Source organism: Culex pipiens, chromosome 3 (genome assembly GCF_016801865.2).
Source record: "Culex pipiens pallens isolate TS chromosome 3, TS_CPP_V2, whole genome shotgun sequence".
Classification (NCBI taxonomy): domain Eukaryota; kingdom Metazoa; phylum Arthropoda; class Insecta; order Diptera; family Culicidae; genus Culex; species Culex pipiens.
The window spans coordinates 183598424-183615052 of NC_068939.1; the positions used below are offsets into that span (position 1 = coordinate 183598424).

At 43.7% G+C, this 16629-nt stretch overlaps 3 protein-coding genes and 2 non-coding genes across 5 annotated transcripts in view; 3 read left to right on the plus strand and 2 right to left on the minus strand.

The window, feature by feature from the left end:
* Positions 1-538: 538 nt before the first annotated feature.
* Positions 539-2203, plus strand: LOC120425779 (microfibrillar-associated protein 1). The gene is made up of 2 exons (XM_039590392.2): positions 539-696; positions 760-2203. Exons 1-2 carry the CDS (start codon positions 627-629, stop codon positions 2172-2174), a joined length of 1485 nt encoding a protein of 494 aa, XP_039446326.1. The 5' UTR covers positions 539-626; the 3' UTR covers positions 2175-2203.
* LOC120425778 (uncharacterized) overlaps positions 2177-16629 on the minus strand; it is a 24350-nt gene continuing 9897 nt past the window's right edge. Inside the window, exons 3-5 of the mRNA XM_052709571.1 lie at positions 10101-11016; positions 7657-7833; positions 2177-2359 (exon numbers count right to left, since the gene is read on the minus strand). Coding sequence (XP_052565531.1) covers positions 2264-2359; positions 7657-7833; positions 10101-11016 — 1189 coding nt within the window. The 3' untranslated portion in view covers positions 2177-2263. The remainder of the gene's footprint in view (positions 2360-7656; positions 7834-10100; positions 11017-16629) is intronic.
* Positions 8375-9988, plus strand: LOC120425772 (protein disulfide-isomerase A6 homolog). The gene is made up of 2 exons (XM_039590382.2): positions 8375-8524; positions 8594-9988. The coding sequence occupies exon 2, from the start codon at positions 8680-8682 to the stop codon at positions 9985-9987; it is 1308 nt and encodes a 435-aa protein (XP_039446316.1). The 5' UTR covers positions 8375-8524; positions 8594-8679; the 3' UTR covers position 9988.
* On the minus strand, positions 11060-11131 carry Trnad-guc (transfer RNA aspartic acid (anticodon GUC)). The gene has a single exon. It is a non-coding gene; the product is annotated as a tRNA-Asp (tRNA).
* Positions 11299-11370, plus strand: Trnad-guc (transfer RNA aspartic acid (anticodon GUC)). Its single transcript has one exon. It is a non-coding gene; the product is annotated as a tRNA-Asp (tRNA).

Here is a 16629-nt window from a genome sequence, read left to right on the forward strand (position 1 = left end):
TTTAAGAATTTTAAGAATTTTAAGAATTTTAAAATGTTAGAATTTATGAATTTTAAAATTTTAGAATTTATGAATTTTAAAATTTTAGAATTTATGAATTTTAAAATTTTAAATTAAGAATGAATTTTTAACTCAAAAATGAGAATTTGATTTAAGAGCGTTCTTTTATTACGTAACGCAGTTTAGGGGGAGGGGGTCGGAGACCGGTTTACGCTCCATGCATTTCTTTAAAATTTGTATGAAAATTTTGTTACGAGAGGGGGTCAAAACCCGTTTTTTGCGTTTTTAAAATTTTGGAATTTTAGAATTTTAAGTATTTAGAAATCTTAGAATTTTCAAATTTTAGAATTTTAAATTTAGAACGAGCAGGATAGAATGTTTGTTTACAGAAACGAGTAAAAACTCAACACACAAAAAGTTACCTCTTTTGAAATCTGAGAAAAACTTACTCAAAAATGAGTCATTTTGATTTGAGCGTGTACATAAAATTGGGTTGACACCTTTCCCTTCTTGAAACTGTCAAAGTTTGTTATTGTTGTGAACGAAATTGAAAAAGCTCAATCGATTGAAAATATTTTATGATATTTTACTTAAATTTTACCAAAATCGTGCTAATTTGACCAAACATGAACTCCCAATCGACGCTGTACGGCATCCAGAGTACGGCCGGGGCCGTCCCCGTCCGAAACACAAAAGGTACATTAAATTCAACATTTCCCTCTTTGTTCGTTCCCTAACTCGCAATCTCTTCCCTCCCAGGTGAGCTGTCCATGCAAAAGGTAAAGGTCCACCGTTACGTGTCCGGCAAGCGACCCGAGTACGCCCAGTACGCCAGCAGTGACGAGGAAACGGACGAGGATGACTTCATCGACAACCGGCGGACAGCGGCTGCCGCGGCGGAAGAGCAACTGCACCGCGAGGCACGGCGCCGTCACGAGGAATCCGAGGAGGAGGCAGCGGCCGAGGCCGTGGACGATCCGCGGTTGCGTCGCCTGCAGGCGGTCCGTGCCGCCGAAGCCGAGGAGATTGAGCGCGAGCGTCGCGAACGGCACCGCGTGATTCACGAGCCGGAGCTGGTCCAGTCGGAGGAGGAGGAAGGAGAGGGAGAGCAACAGCAGGAGGAGGGGGAAGATTCGCGGCAGCATTTGAGACATCGGCAGCGGCCGGAGGAGTCGGATGACGAGGAGGAGCAGCAGGTTGAGGAGGCTAGGGAGAGTGTGCTGCGGAATCGGCGGATTTCGGTTGGGTCCGAGTCCGGGGAGTCGGAGGCGGAGCTGAGCGATACGGAGATTGAACGGCGCAGACAGTTTCTGAAGATTAAGATGATGATGCAGAAGCGGGAGGAGGAGGTGCTGCAAAAGGAGGAGGAAGGTCACTCGGAAACGTCGGAGGAGGAGAGTTCCGAGTACGAGGAAACCGAGAGCGAGGAAGAGAACGAACCACGGCTGAAGCCGCTGTTTGTGCGCAAGAAAGATCGCACCACGGTTATCGAGAAGGAACGCGAGGCCAACAAGCAGAAGCAGCTCGAGTACGAGGCGAAGAAGGCGGCCAAGGAGCGTCGTCGGCAGACGCTGAAGCTGGTCGAGGACACCATCAAAAAGGACATGGAAAAGATCAAAACGGACAACGAGCCCAACCTGAACGACGTTAACACGGACGACGAGAACGATGAAGTGGAGTACGAAGCTTGGAAGCTGCGCGAGTTGAAGCGCATCAAGCGAGATCGCGAGGAGAAGGAAGCGCTGGAAAAGGAAAAGATCGAAATCGACCGACTGCGCAACATGACGGAGGAGGAACGCCGCCAGGAGTTGCGCCTCAACCCGAAGCAGATCACCAACAAGACGGTCAAGGGCAAGTACAAGTTCCTGCAAAAGTACTACCACCGCGGAGCGTTCTACCTGGACAACGAGGACACGGTCTATAAGCAGGACTTCTCAGCTCCTACTCTCGAGGACCACTTCGACAAGACCATCCTACCCAAGGTCATGCAGGTTAAGAACTTTGGCCGCTGCGGTCGCACCAAGTACACGCATCTGGTCGATCAGGACACGACCCGGTTCGATTCGCCGTGGGCCACCGAAAGCACCAGTAATACCAACTTCAACACGGAACGCGCCGGCGGGATGAAGCAGGTGTTTGAGAAGCCGTCGCTGTCGAAAAATAAACGGGATTAAACTGATCAAACTGTATCTTTTATTAGATTTAAGCTTATATGATATGCAAGAAATACAAAATATTCCTTTCTCCTTAAGTTGTGGCGTTCTTACTCATTCGAAGTTTCGCCGATGAAAATCTGCGTGTTTTTCGCGATCGTCGCCAGCAGGTTGAGGAATTCGAGCTTTTCCTCGTCGGGAAGGTCCTGAAAACAAATTTCCATTTTAAATTTTCTGTGAAATTGCCGCGCTGATTATTTGCACTCAATCGTAATGTTTCAATCGGAATTTCTCAACTCACGGTCATACCTAGAGTTTTTTAAGGTCCTATAAGCTATTGTGTTTCATATTTTTATAGGACATACCCAATCAAAAAAAAAACTAGATATGATTTGTGGATATAAGGTTGAGATAATTCGATCATAATTTCTTGATCTGCGATCGACAAAAAACGACTGAGGATCGAGGAAATCTCGGATTCAAACCGATCATAAAAAATTGCAGGCATAAAAAAGTTTTCAATAATTACCGAAGTCCCTCAAAATTTAAAAAAAAAAACGTTACTTAATCCACCTTTAGGTGGTTGGTGCCTTCCTCACATTCATGAAGTCAATACATTCAGTAAAAATAGCAACATTCCCTTAACATGTTTAACAAATCAACTTTATTACTAATTTCTTTTGATAGCGTTCGTAGACCATTAATTTTTCTGGCTCATCGGCAAAAAAAAACTTATCCAACGATAGTTCGCATGGAAGATTCAGACAATATTTTTATCACAATATCTGAGATCCGGCCTCCAAAAAGTGTATAAATAACACTTAAGTGCCAATAACTTTTGATAGGGTTGTCAGATCCTTGATGTTTTAGGCTCATTTGAAAGGTCTTTCGATTATCTAACTAAAGACAGGTCGCATGATGGACCCGGACATCATGTTTACTAAAATATCTGAGATCCGGCCTCCAAAAAGTGTATAAATAACACTTAAGTGCCAATAACTTTTGATAGGGTTGTCAGATCCTTGATGTTTTAGGCTCATTTGAAAGGTCTTTTGATTATCTAACTAACGATGGGTCGCATGATGGACCCGGACATCATTTTTACTGAAATATCTGAGATCCGGCCTCCAAAAAGTGTATAAATAACACTTAAGTGCCAATAACTTTTGATAGGGTTGTCAGATCCTTGATGTTTTAGACTCATTTGAAAGGTCTTTCGATTATTTAACTAACGACAGGTCACATTATGGACCCGGACACCATTTTTACTGAAATATCTGAGATCCGGCCTCCAAGAAGTGTATGAATAACAGTTAAGTGCTAATAACTTTTGATAGGGTTGTCAGATCCTTGATGTTTTAGGCTCATTTGAAAGGTCTTTTGATTATCTAACTAAAGACAGGTCGCATGATGGACCCGGACATCATTTTTAATAAAATATCTGAGATCCGGCCTCCAAAGAGTGTATAAATAACACTTAAGTGCCAATAACTTTAGATAGGGTTGTCAGATCCTTGATGTTTTAGGCTCATTTGAAAGGTCTTTCGATTATCTAACTAAAGACAGGTCGCATGATGGACCCGGACATCATGTTTACTAAAATATCTGAGATCCGGCCTCCAAAAAGTGTATAAATAACACTTAAGTGCCAATAACTTTTGATAGGGTTGTCAGATCCTTGATGTTTTAGGCTCATTTGAAAGGTCTTTTGATTATCTAACTAACGATGGGTCGCATGATGGTCCCGGACATCATTTTTACTGAAATATCTGAGATCCGGCCTCCAAAAAGTGTATAAATAACACTTAAGTGCCAATAACTTTTGATAGGGTTGTCAGATCCTTGATGTTTTAGACTCATTTGAAAGGTCTTTCGATTATTTAACTAACGACAGGTCACATTATGGACCCGGACACCATTTTTACTGAAATATCTGAGATCCGGCCTCCAAGAAGTGTATGAATAACAGTTAAGTGCTAATAACTTTTGATAGGGTTGTCAGATCCTTGATGTTTTAGGCTCATTTGAAAGGTCTTTTGATTATCTAACTAACGACAGGTCGCATGATGGACCCGGACATCATTTTTACTAAAATATCTGAGATCCGGCCTCCAAAAAGTGTATAAATAACACTTAAGTGCCAATAACTTTTGATAGGGTTGTCAGATCCTTGATGTTTTAGGCTCATTTGAAAGGTCTTTCGATTATCTAACTAACGATGGGTTGCATGATGGACCCGGACATCATTATCATTGAAATATCTGAGATCCGGCCTCCAAAAAGTGTATAAATAACACTTAAGTGCTAATAACTTTTGATAGGGTTGTCAGATCTTCAATGTTTTGGGCACATTGGAAAGGTCTTTTTAATACCTTTCTGAAAATGTATAACATGATAGGGTTTCCTGCAAAAACCACCCTTTTTACAATCTTCCGGACATACGCCAAAATCGTTTTTTTAGCATAACTTTTGAAGTACTTTACTAAACTTCATAATTTTCAATAGGGACTTATGGGACCCCAAGACAAATCGAATGAGACCAAAACGGTCCAAATCGGTTAAGCCAGTGCTGAGATAATCGAGTGCATATTTTTTGGTGCACAGACCCACATCCCTACACACACACACACACACACACAGACATTTGCTCAGAACATGATTCTGAGTCGATAGGTATACGTGAAGTTGGTCTACAAGGTCGAATTAAGAAGTTCATTTTCTGAGTGATTTTATAGCCTTTCCTCAGTAAGGTGAGGAAGGCAAAACGGAGACTCCAACAAATTTAAAACGCTAAAATTTCAAGGGATTGACAAATATTTTCTAAAATTCTTATAATCTCAAAATTCAATTTAAAAAAAAAATCCATGTTCTTGAAATTTCAAAGATCTTAAAAATATTAACAATCTTGGAATTTTTATTAAACTATCAAGTTTATAAAATACCAAAACATGTAATTTTTTTTTATAAAAACAACAGAAAATTATAAAATTACAGGAACAAACATTTTTTTTTAAATCACCAATTAAAAAAAAGCAAATATAGCAAATAAATATTTCTCATAAATTTGAATCTCTTTGAAAATTTTGATTTTTTTTTAATATTTAGAGATTTTAAGAGATGAGCTCTTAAAATCTCTCAATATTGAAAAAAAATCAAAATTTTCAAAAAGATCCAAATTTATAAGAAATATTTATTTTATTTTTTAAGTCACATTTTTTTAGTTATTTTTTTTAAATGCCAAAATTAAGAAGAAAAAAAGATCAAAAAAAAAAAATAAAAAGACAAAAATAAAAGAAAAAAACAGACAAATAATCAAAAATATATAATACTTTAAAAATTTAAAAAAAACTTAGCGATTTTCAATAAAACAAAATCGAAAAAAAATGTTTAAAAATGCATTATACACCTGTCCAGTTGTTTTGCAATCATAATTTTCCAAAATTTCTAAGTGTTGACGAAAATTTTATTTTTGCGGGAAAAAAAAAAAGTTTTTGCAGTGCTGAACATTGTAATTTCATAAAAGTTCAAAATATCTTTAAACTTGCCCAAACAAGCTAAATATGATTATCAATGCAGAAAAAGGCATTTCAGATTGTTTTGAGTTGATTAGACTTCTATTTCCATTAAAATTTTCCAGTTTTATGATTTTTTTTTTGGTTCCCTAATTTTTCGAACCAATTTTGAAGGGGAGGCGACATAAACTTTGCAAAATATTTGCAACGGCCTTATTACGGATTAAAAAATATCTGTTTTTTTTATTTTTCCTTTATGAATTTTATTAATTGTTATATTTTTTTTTTATTTCAAGTTTAAAATGTTATTTTTTTAAATTTGTAAAAATGTTTAAATTTTTAAAAATTTTATTTTTTGTTGTTTTCAATTTTTTTTACATTATTTAATGTTTTGACATTTTGTCAACCTAAAAATCTTCAAAAAACTGTAATGTTAAAAAAAAAAGATTTTTTTACGAAAATATTTTTTTTAATAGTTGAAATTAGCATGTTTTGAACTCAAAAAACGATTTTCAGGAAATTTCATTTAAAAAGAAAATTATGCAATTTTTTTATTATTTTAAGTGATAAAAGATCTTTTAAAGCATTTTCTTTGAAAATTCAAAATCTTTGAAATTTATTGGATTTTATTTTTGAAATTTGTGAAACGTAAACCTAAAAATCTCAACAACAAAAAAATAAAATTTCCCGAACTTTTAAATTTTTTCAAGATTTTATTTTTTTATTATTGATTTAAAAAAAATATATTGAAATTTAAATCTCTGAAAGTAGTAGTTTATGCAACAAGTTGCAAAAAGCGGATTTTTTCAGCACGAGTCGTACATTTATCCAACGAGGTTCACCGAGTTAGATAAATACGACGAGTGCTGAAAACATCAAGTTTTGCAACGAGTTCCATACAACATTTTTTGCAATTCCGAAAAATACCCATTGAGTGAAATTTTAAGTCAAATTTTCATGTATATTGTCAATGATTCGTTTAAATTAAAAAAAATTTTGAAAAGTGTTACTTTTCAAAACAAGTGCTGAAAAGTTCAACTTTTCAGCACCCATTTCAGTGCTGAAAAGTAGAACTTTTCAGCATTTATTTTGAAAAGTGTTGCTATTCGATTCTGTTATTTTTGGTACAGAAAAGTAGGCTATTTCGTCGATCAAGAATGACAAGAAAAGTAAGTAGTTTCACGACGGAATTGCAAAAAATGTTTTTTTTTAAACAGTTAAATTTTTGAAATTAAAATAATAACATCCTTGTTATTTATTATGTTTTTAATTTTAAAAAGTATCTTCTAGTATTTTAATTTTGTTTTAATTTTTAAAAAATTTTGGCATTATAAACCTTAAAAATTTATTAAATTAAAAAAGTTTCTTCTAAAATTCTTAAGATTTTTGATCTTTTTAAAATTGCTTTTTTAATCTTTTGTTTATTCATATCGAAAATTTTAAAATAGGCATGCTAATTTTTCTAATTGACTTTAAATAAAAAACACATGTTTGATTTTTTAGGCTTTTTCCGGAATAAAATTAAATGAAGAGAAAATTTTAGAAAATATAAATCTAGCAAATTTGTAATTTATGTGACTTTGCATTAAATTTAGAAAAAAACTATCGCTGATTTTTTCGCTAACGTAGTAAAGTTTTAAATACTTTTCCGAACTTTAAAATACTTAAATATCAATCTTTTATTAAATTCTTTAAAAGATTCTTGAAATTTTCAAAAAAAAGACAGTTCTTGCAAAGAAAGGAAAATTTAGTGGACACTATAAACTGTATTGTATTTTTTTACATTTTCAATGAATTTTTGCCGTATTTTTTCGCCAGAAAAGTTATTTTCTAGAGTTTTTTTTTTCAAAGGTTCTATAAGCTATTGCCTTTCATATGTTTATAGGACCTATTAAAAAAAACTATAGATTTTTACATATTACAAATTTTGATCTTAATCGAGTGCAATTATCACCAAGTAGGTAAATTATATCAAAAGATAGAATTCTTACCGTAAAGCAGTCCTCCAGGATCAACAGCTTGCAGCCCTGCACCGATAGAAAGCATGCGAAAAACAGCAGATGCAGCAGGGCAGGTTCGTCCAGCAGGGGGTGGCGTCCGCGGCCTTGATCGTCCTCACCGACGAACTTGATCCCGAGGCCAACCGTGTTTTTCAAGCTGAACACGTTCTGTGGATGAAAAGAGATATTTTTTCGAATCTGAAGATTAATTTGAAAAGCAACAAGACGACCACCCTAACCAAACTGCATTTGTTATGCTCCCAGCGCAGTGTTCACGCGATAATGCAGATGAACCCGCATTCTAAAAATAGATTCTCACACACACAAACACAAACGTTCACGTCGCGTCTGCCCCGTAAAAATAAATCCGACATTTCGCCTAACTTAGTCGGGTGGTTTCGGCCGACTCGTTGGCCAACGAATCGACCGACCGGGCAACGGACTTCTGTGGCATCTTGTGTAATAAGCGTCCGGTGGAAAATTGGTTGTCGAAATCGGCCGAAGAAATCTGACAGAATCGGTTATAAAAACAACCGATTTTTACCGATTTAGTCTGTGAATAAAAGAAAAATCTTACCCCTGACGAATCCCGATTAAATAGGCTAACTGGTTGGTTGTTTTTGATTACCCGATTTTGTAGAGCGTTTCGTCAGGTCGAGAACTGTCAATTTTTTTACGGGGTGTGCAACGCCGTCTGTCAACGCACAAAAATTCACCCCATTTCACAACCACCACCGCCGAACCAATCCCGTTCTACCAGGTCAGTTTTGACAGCGAACGGACGTGGACCTCAGTAGGCGCGTCTTTCCTCAGAAATCTTCAAGAAAAGGGCCCGGAATCTTCGTCCAGCAAGCAAGAGGTAAGCGAATCCGACGGAACATTTCGAGTTTTAACAGCTAACGGGAACTGTCTTGTCTTCCCCACACAGTGAAAACCGGTTGACCGGCGCGAAAACAGGTACTTCCTTTCGGCAAAACGCACACACACACTCCAGAAGACTGATTAGAGCAAAAAATGAAGACGTGGTGCGTTTCGGCACTGTTGGCGGTGGCCACCCTGGCCGGTTCCGGCTGGGCCATGTACTCGCCCTCGGACAACGTGGTGGAGCTAACGGACGGCAACTTTGAGCGGTTGGTGGTGAAGAGCGACGAGGTGTGGGTGGTGGAGTTTTACGCCCCGTGGTGCGGCCACTGCCAGCAACTGGCGCCGGAGTACAAGAAGGCGGCCTCGGCGCTGAAGGGGGTGGTGAAGGTGGGGGGAGTGAACTGTGACGAGCAGAAGAGCGTTTGTGGGCAGTATGGGGTGCGGGGGTTCCCGACGATCAAGATCTTCGGGGGGAACAAGCGCTCGCCGGTGGATTATAACGGGCAGCGGGCGGCCAAGGAGATTGCGGAGTCGGCGCTGGCTGAGGTAAAGAAGAAGGTCAAGAGCATTTTGGGGGGTGGGGGTGGTGGTGGTTCGGACGGTGGAAGTTCCGACTCGAAGGACGTCGTCGAGCTGACCGATGCCAACTTTGACAAACTGGTGCTGAACAGCGAGGACATCTGGCTGGTGGAGTTCTACGCGCCGTGGTGCGGTCACTGCAAGAACCTGGCACCGCACTGGGCCAAGGCCGCTTCGGAGCTGAAGGGCAAGGTCAAGCTGGGTGCGCTGGACTCGACGGTTCACACGATTAAGGCTCAACAGTTTGGAATCCAGGGCTATCCGACGATCAAGTTCTTCCCGGGAGGTCCGAAGGATCGCGACACGGCCCAGGATTACGACGGCGGACGCACCTCGGCCGACATTGTCAACTGGGCGCTGGAGAAGTTCAGCGAAAACATCCCCGCGCCGGAGATCGTCCAGCTGACTTCGGAAGAGGTCACCAAGAAGATCTGCCAGGAGAAGCCACTTTGCGTGATTTCGGTTCTGCCGCACATTCTGGACTGCGACGCCGCTTGCCGTAACAAGTTCCTCGCGACCCTCGCCAAGATGGGTGAAAAGTACAAGAAGAAGCTGTGGGGCTGGCTGTGGACCGAGGGCGGCGCTCAGCCGGAGATCGAGGCCACGCTGGACATCGGAGGCTTCGGCTACCCGGCGATGGCCGTCGTCAACGTGAAGAAGATGAAGTACTCACTGCTGCGTGGATCGTTCTCCGAGGAAGGCATCAACGAGTTCCTGCGGGATCTGTCGTACGGCCGGGGTCACACCGCACCGATCAAGGGCGCCGAACTGCCCAAGATCCACACGATCGAAGCCTGGGACGGCAAGGACGGCCAGCTGCCCGAGGAGGAAGACATCGATCTGTCCGACGTCGACTTGGACGAGAAGGACGAACTGTAGACTTAGTCAATTCCCAACCTCGTAGCATGTAAGATTTTAGCTCATAATGAGTTCAGAACAAAATAAAAACTTGTCAAAATCCGATCGAAATAAAAAAAGCTCAAATCACTCACCATATCCGGCGTTCCTTCCTCAACCGGCAAACATTCACGCCGATCGTACTCAAACTCCAGCCGCAAACGTCCTCCCGGCTGCTTCAACAAGCCCGGAACGGCACCGAGCAGCTGCGTCACCAACCGCAACTTCCAAACGCCCAGCTTCTCCACGCACGGCATCATCAGGTTCGTGATGTGGCTCGTCCGGAACTCGCTCGCCAGCCGTTCCCGATCGCGCAGCAACTCCAGCTTCAGCTTGAACCGCTGCAGCTCGGATTCGCTGTACGGCGGCTGAATGTCCGGCGCGTACAACTTCCGCTTCGATTCGTACAGCTTCTGCAGCGTCCCTTGCTTGAAAATCGACTTGCCCGGCTTCATCCCCCGCAATCTCTCCTTAGCTTCAACTCGAAGCTCCCGATAGTGTCGGTCCAACCCCTGCAGACGATCGTTCACGGTCAGCAGCTGGTGGTGCACCTGCAGCGACTCCCGCTCCAGGTGGTCCAGCTCGTCGGACACGGCGTAACGGTCACAGACCTCCAGCTCGTTGCCCACCGTCTCGAGCGCATCGTTCAACTGGTTCTTGTACTCGCGCCAGTAGGTCACCAACAGTTTGTGCAGTTCCAGGTCGAGTCGCGCCTCCCGCAATCCCTCAAACTGAACCAACAGCTCGCGTAGCGACCGCAGGTCGCCTTTCAACTCAACCAGTTGACGATCGAACGCCTTCAGTTCCGCTTGAAACCTCTCCCTGAGAGCTTCGTCCTCACGGCAGTCCGCCACGCCTTCAAACTCCCTCTTGTTAATTCGTTCCAACAGGGTCGTCCACGACGCGACGCGGCTTCGCCGCGCAATCTGCTTCAGCTGCCCGCGGAACAGCCGTTCCAGCGACGAGGGCAACGCTGACCAGGTCAAACGGGAATTCTTGAGCGGTTCAAATCTGCGAAAAAAAATTGAGAGTGAGTCAAAGAGCAAAAAAATACCTCCCCGACGGGGAATCGAACCCCGGTCTCCCGCGTGACAGGCGGGGATACTGACCACTATACTATCGAGGACTTGATAAGAGGGGTGCTAGACGGTTTACCAGCGATGCTCGTTCGTTCTGAGGGTGAATCATCTTGAGTGGATTCAACACACTCCAGGCAGGGACGTGACGTGAAGTTCATTTCAAGATGAACCTCCAGCTGGAGCCAGGATGAATTTTGGAACATCCTTGAACAAGTCCTCGATAGTATAGTGGTCAGTATCCCCGCCTGTCACGCGGGAGACCGGGGTTCGATTCCCCGTCGGGGAGGTACTTTTTTAATTTTCGGTCGTTTCATCCAATTTGCTATTTTGTCACTATTTATCTAACAAAATGTTATGCAAAACTTTTAATGAAAACTTGCTTAAAAAAACTTGAACTTTCTAAGGTGATTTGTATGGAAACTATGAGGGCACTAAATCTCAGTAATAGGGCACTAAATAGCACCTCATGAGCACTTAATTTTAGCCCGAAAAAATATTCATGTGTAATCAATTTGTATGGAAACTTAAAGGGCACTAAATAGCACTAAATTAGCACAAAATTTGAGCCCAAAAAAAATCAAAATGGCGACATGTGTATTCTAGCATGTATAGACCAATATTAGGGTCTTAGGTCCTAGACTAGATAGAATTAGATTTAGTTCTCCTTTACAGGCTAAAGGCCATGGGATTAGCCCTTAAGGTAGCTGAGAAATTCCTTTGAAGCAGATTTTTTTTTTCATAAAATTATTTTTATTAGGTCCTTTTCGGTACTGAGACCTGGTTAGGACCGAGTCGGCTTTTGTAATTCCATTTTACTTAATAATTTTTTTTTTTTCTTCATAACTTATTTTTATTAGGTTCTTTTAGGTGCTGTGACCAGGTTAGGACCGAGGATCAAAAGTACAACAAATAATAAATAATAAAAAAAAAACCGTAACTGAATTAGATGATCATTTTCTCGTGCCATGTGTCAGCAAGTGTGCGATCACGTCAATCTGTTCCTCGGGTGTCTTGCACTGCCTCAAGCGAACTCTGTATTCTCGGTAAATGGCCCACAGCTCCGACTCACTGTACAGCGTCCGTTCACCTTGTTGCTCCTTCGGGGTTGAACCGGCGTCGGCGCCAGTATTTCCTTGACTTCTTCCTGCGGGACGAGGATGTTTATCTTCCGGTACCGCTCCAGGTAGCGGAGGAAAATCCGCCGCGGTAAACACGGCTCCTGCAGGAGTCTGTTTGTCCTTCTTCCATGCTGGCGGCTTCGGCTTGGACGCCTGCTGCCTCGACTGGATGAACTGCGCACGTTTGGGACAGCTGCGGTCCAGACCCTTTTTTTTTTTTTTTTCATAAAATTATTTTTATTAGGTCCTTTTCGGTACTGGGACCTGGTTAGGACCGAGTCGGCTTTTGTAATTACATTTGACTTAATAATTACAGAGGATCTTGTGTGTAAATGTTAGTGGGAGGGGAGCCGATTACCCGCGGCCTACTCGGGGTTAGTAGGGAAGGGATTGATGTTAAAGACAAGGCGTAGGAAGGGAAGGGGGATTGTGTAGGGGTCTTGGTTGGCTCTTCTGGCCTTTGCGTTTTGTCCTCAGCCGCAACTCGGTGTCCAGCTGCTGGGGCGTTCTTGCTTTGCTTCCGGTGCAAACCAGAAACGACGGCTTTGTGTGAAGGCGAGTTATACTAACTGAAGGAAAACTAACTGAAGAAAAACTAAATGGATATTTTGGAATCTAAGAGGAACTGATAGATCGGATAGAGAACATCAAGGTCTAGTTGAGATAACGCGTCTCGCATCGGGATTTCTGGTGGTCTTCCTCGGGCCCTGAGGGTATCTTTTAACTTAATTCTGTGAACATGGTGATCTGGACACGCCCATACGAGATGGTCGATGTCCTGATAACCCTGCCCACAGTCGCAAAGGTTCGTATCACTCATGTTGATACGATAAAGATGAGCCTTGGACGAGTAATGGTTCGACATAAGGCGGGACATCGTTCTGATGAATCCACGCGTCAAGTCCATCCCCTTGAACCAGGCTTTTCTTTGCACCTTAGGTCGTATGGAATACATCCAACGTCCCTTGGTGTCGTCGTCCCATTGTTTTTGCCAATCCAGAAGCGCACGCTGCCTCGGAAAACCGTAACATTCGTGTAAGCTAATTGGCCTTTCAAAAATGTCTCCACTCTCAGCACCCTTCTTGGCGAGCAAGTCCGCTTTTTCATTACCCGGAATCGAGCAATGAGCGCGGACCCACACCACCGTGATGCTGAAGGACTGAGCCGCCAGGTTGTTTAAAGTCTTGCGTATTTCCGTGAGGAAAAACGTAGACTCCCTGGTCGGCTTCAGAGACCGGATAGCCTCAACAGAGCTAAAGCTATCGGTGAAGATGAAGTAGTGGTCAGGTGGCATGGTCTCGATGATTCGCAGTGCGCAGTAAACCGCGGCTAACTCTGCGACATAAACCGAACTCGGGTCCTTCAACTTAAAGAACAGCTGATAAGATTCATGATAAACACCGAAGCCCGTACAGCCGTCAAGCTTGGAGCCATCGGTGAAGAATCTGTTGTTTGGAGGAACATGGTTGTACTTTGATGCGAAGATCGACGGTACAACCCCCCGCAGAAGATGGTTTGGGATACCGCGAGTATCGGCTTTCATGGACGTGTCGAAGCCAATCAGGGTGCTGCTGGTTAACGGAGGCGTGCGCTGTGCCGTTGTGTTCGGGCTCCACTCCCACGATGACATAAAGTCATAATATAGAAGCATGCGCCGAGACTCAACGTGAAGGTTCAGCAACGTTTCAAAGTTGTCAATTACCAGTTTATTCCTGTAATCACACCGGATCAGGAACCGGTAAGACAGTTCGTAGTAACGAGTTCGCAGAGGCAACACTCCCGCCAAGACCTCGAGGGTCATGTTGTGAGTTGAATGCATGCATCCCAAGACAATGCGAAGACTTCGGTACTGTATCCGCTGGAGAACCAACAAGCGTGATTTTGCAGCTATTTGGAAGCAGAAACTGCCATATTCCAGCACCGAGAGTATCGTTGTCTTGTACAGTCGAAGCAGGTCAGAAGGATGAGCACCCCACCGGTTGCCAGAGACGCTGCGCAGAAAATTAGTTCTTTGCAGGCACTTTTGCTTCAGGTAGTTAATGTGCTTCCCCCATGTTCCCTTCTGATCAAAGATGGTACCCATGTACATGAAGTGGTCCGACTGCTCGATAGTCTTTCCCGAGAGAGAAAGATTGAGCTGCGGCGGTTCATGCTTCCCCGTAAAAACGACCAGTTCCGTCTTCTCCGGAGAGAATTCAATACCCTTTCCAACTGCCCAATGGGCCAAGTTGTTCAGGGTTTCTTGCAAGGGTTCTAGCAGATCGACTTCTTTCTTGGCAGCGATTGAGACCACTGCGTCATCTGCGTACTGTATAAGGGTGCAGTCTCCGGTCAAGCAATCATCGATGTCGCTGACGTAGAAGTTATACATGGATGGGCTAAGGCGTGAGCCTTGTGCCAAACCCATGTAACTTATCCGGGTGATTGCCAGATCACCTTGCACAAAGTGCATGTGTTTTTCTGACAACAGGTTGATGAGGAAGTTGCACATCGTCGGATTGAGACCGCTCCGCCGCAGCTTTACTCCCAACACCTCGATGGAGACTGAATCGAATGCACCCTTGATGTCTAGAAAGACAGAAGCCATTTGCTGTTTTTTACCACGGGCTATGTCGATTCCTGTGGCCAGCAAGGCTAGACAGTCGCTTGTTCCCTTGCCTCTCCGGAAGCCATACTGCGTGTCTGACAGCAAGTGCTCTCGTTCCATCCATGGTTCGAGGCGGTCGAGGATCATCTTCTCCAGCAACTTGCGTAGACACGACAGCAAGCTGATTGGACGATACGAGTTGTGATCGGACGCCGGCTTACCGGGCTTTTGAATGGCAACCACCCGGACCTGTCGCCATTCGTGTGGAATTACGTTCTGCTCCACGAGCGTGTTGAACAGATTCAACAGACGCTGCTTGGCGACGTCCGGAAGATTCTTCAGCAAGCTGAACTTGATCTTGTCCGGACCAGGAGCAGTGTTGTTGCCCGTCAATAGTGCTATGGAGAGCTCTACCATCGAGAAGGGAGGATTAGAATCGCTCCCATCAACAACGTCGAATGATGGTTGTGTCGGCACCGAGTCCGGGCACACCTTCTTGGCGAAATCCAATATCCACTTGTCCGATTTTTCCACACTCTCGTTCGGAACGGAACCTCTACGCATGGCCCTCGCAACGCGCCACAGAGTGCTCATGGACGTATCTGCTGGTAGTCCTTCAACGAACTCCCGCCAGTACATTCGCTTCTTCCGCTTCAAAGTATTACTGTACCTGCGATCAAGAGCTCTGTACTTTTGGAAGTTCGCTCGGATTCCACACTTGCAGAAGTCCACATAAGCTACAGACCTGGCCGCCGAGAGATCGGTACACTCCTTGTCCCACCAGGGAAGTGGAGGGCGCGTTCGGATGTACGGTCCCGGGACGGGTTTCGTCTGAGCTTGTATCGCACTGTCATAGATCAAATTAGCCAAAAACGCATATTCTTCAAGCGGTGCCAACCCTGCTCGCAACTCAACTCCAATGGAGACTGCCTCCGCGTACTGTTTCCAGTCGATATTTCGCGTCAGATCGTAAGGCATCTCCACCGTTGTCGATTGCTGTGGGCCATGGCTAACCAGAATAGCGATCGGCAAATGATCACTGCCACGAGGATCTTGAAGCACGTTCCAGTCACAAAGAACTGCCAGACTGTTGGAACAGAGCGACAAGTCGATGGCACTCGCCTTCGTACCGGACGAAGTTGGCGTTGGTGGTGTTGCAATCCGCGTAACTTGCTTGTCCCTGTTTAGGAGGGTCATCTGGAAGTCGTCGCACAGTTCATGAATCAGATATGCTTGAGGGTCTGTCTTGTGACTTCCCCACTCGGTGCTGTGAAGATTAAAGTCACCCAGAACCAGTCGCGGTGCCTGCAACAGCTCAAGCATACCCCACAACTTTTGTCGAGTTAACGACACCTGTGGAGGAACGTAGACGGACACAATGCAAATGTCCAGTCCTCTGATGCTGGCCTGTACTGCGACTGCTTCGATTCCTCCTAGCTTCGGGAGCGTGACCTTTCTAAAAGTGTGGCATTTCCTGACGCCAATCAGTACGCCTCCACCTCTATTTGGCCCTGCCCTGCTCTCTGTGATGATGTTGTACCCCCGGAAAGCTGGCGTCTCATCTCCGATAAGAAACGTTTCGCTCAGCGCAAACACATCACAGTCCCGTTCGAATGCGAATTGTTGAAAATCGTTTAACTTGGGGGTTAAACTTCTACAATTCCATTGTAGAAAGGAGATGCCGTTTTTCGTTTTTGGTGTATTACCCATCAAAGGAAATGAACGACAAGAGGGGCATCGTGCTAGCAAGCTGTTTCCCGATGTGTCTAGCGAGAGGCTCAAACCGCTTTATGATTAAACGCGTCGGTTCACTCACAAAAGAGCACAGCCATTCCACGAT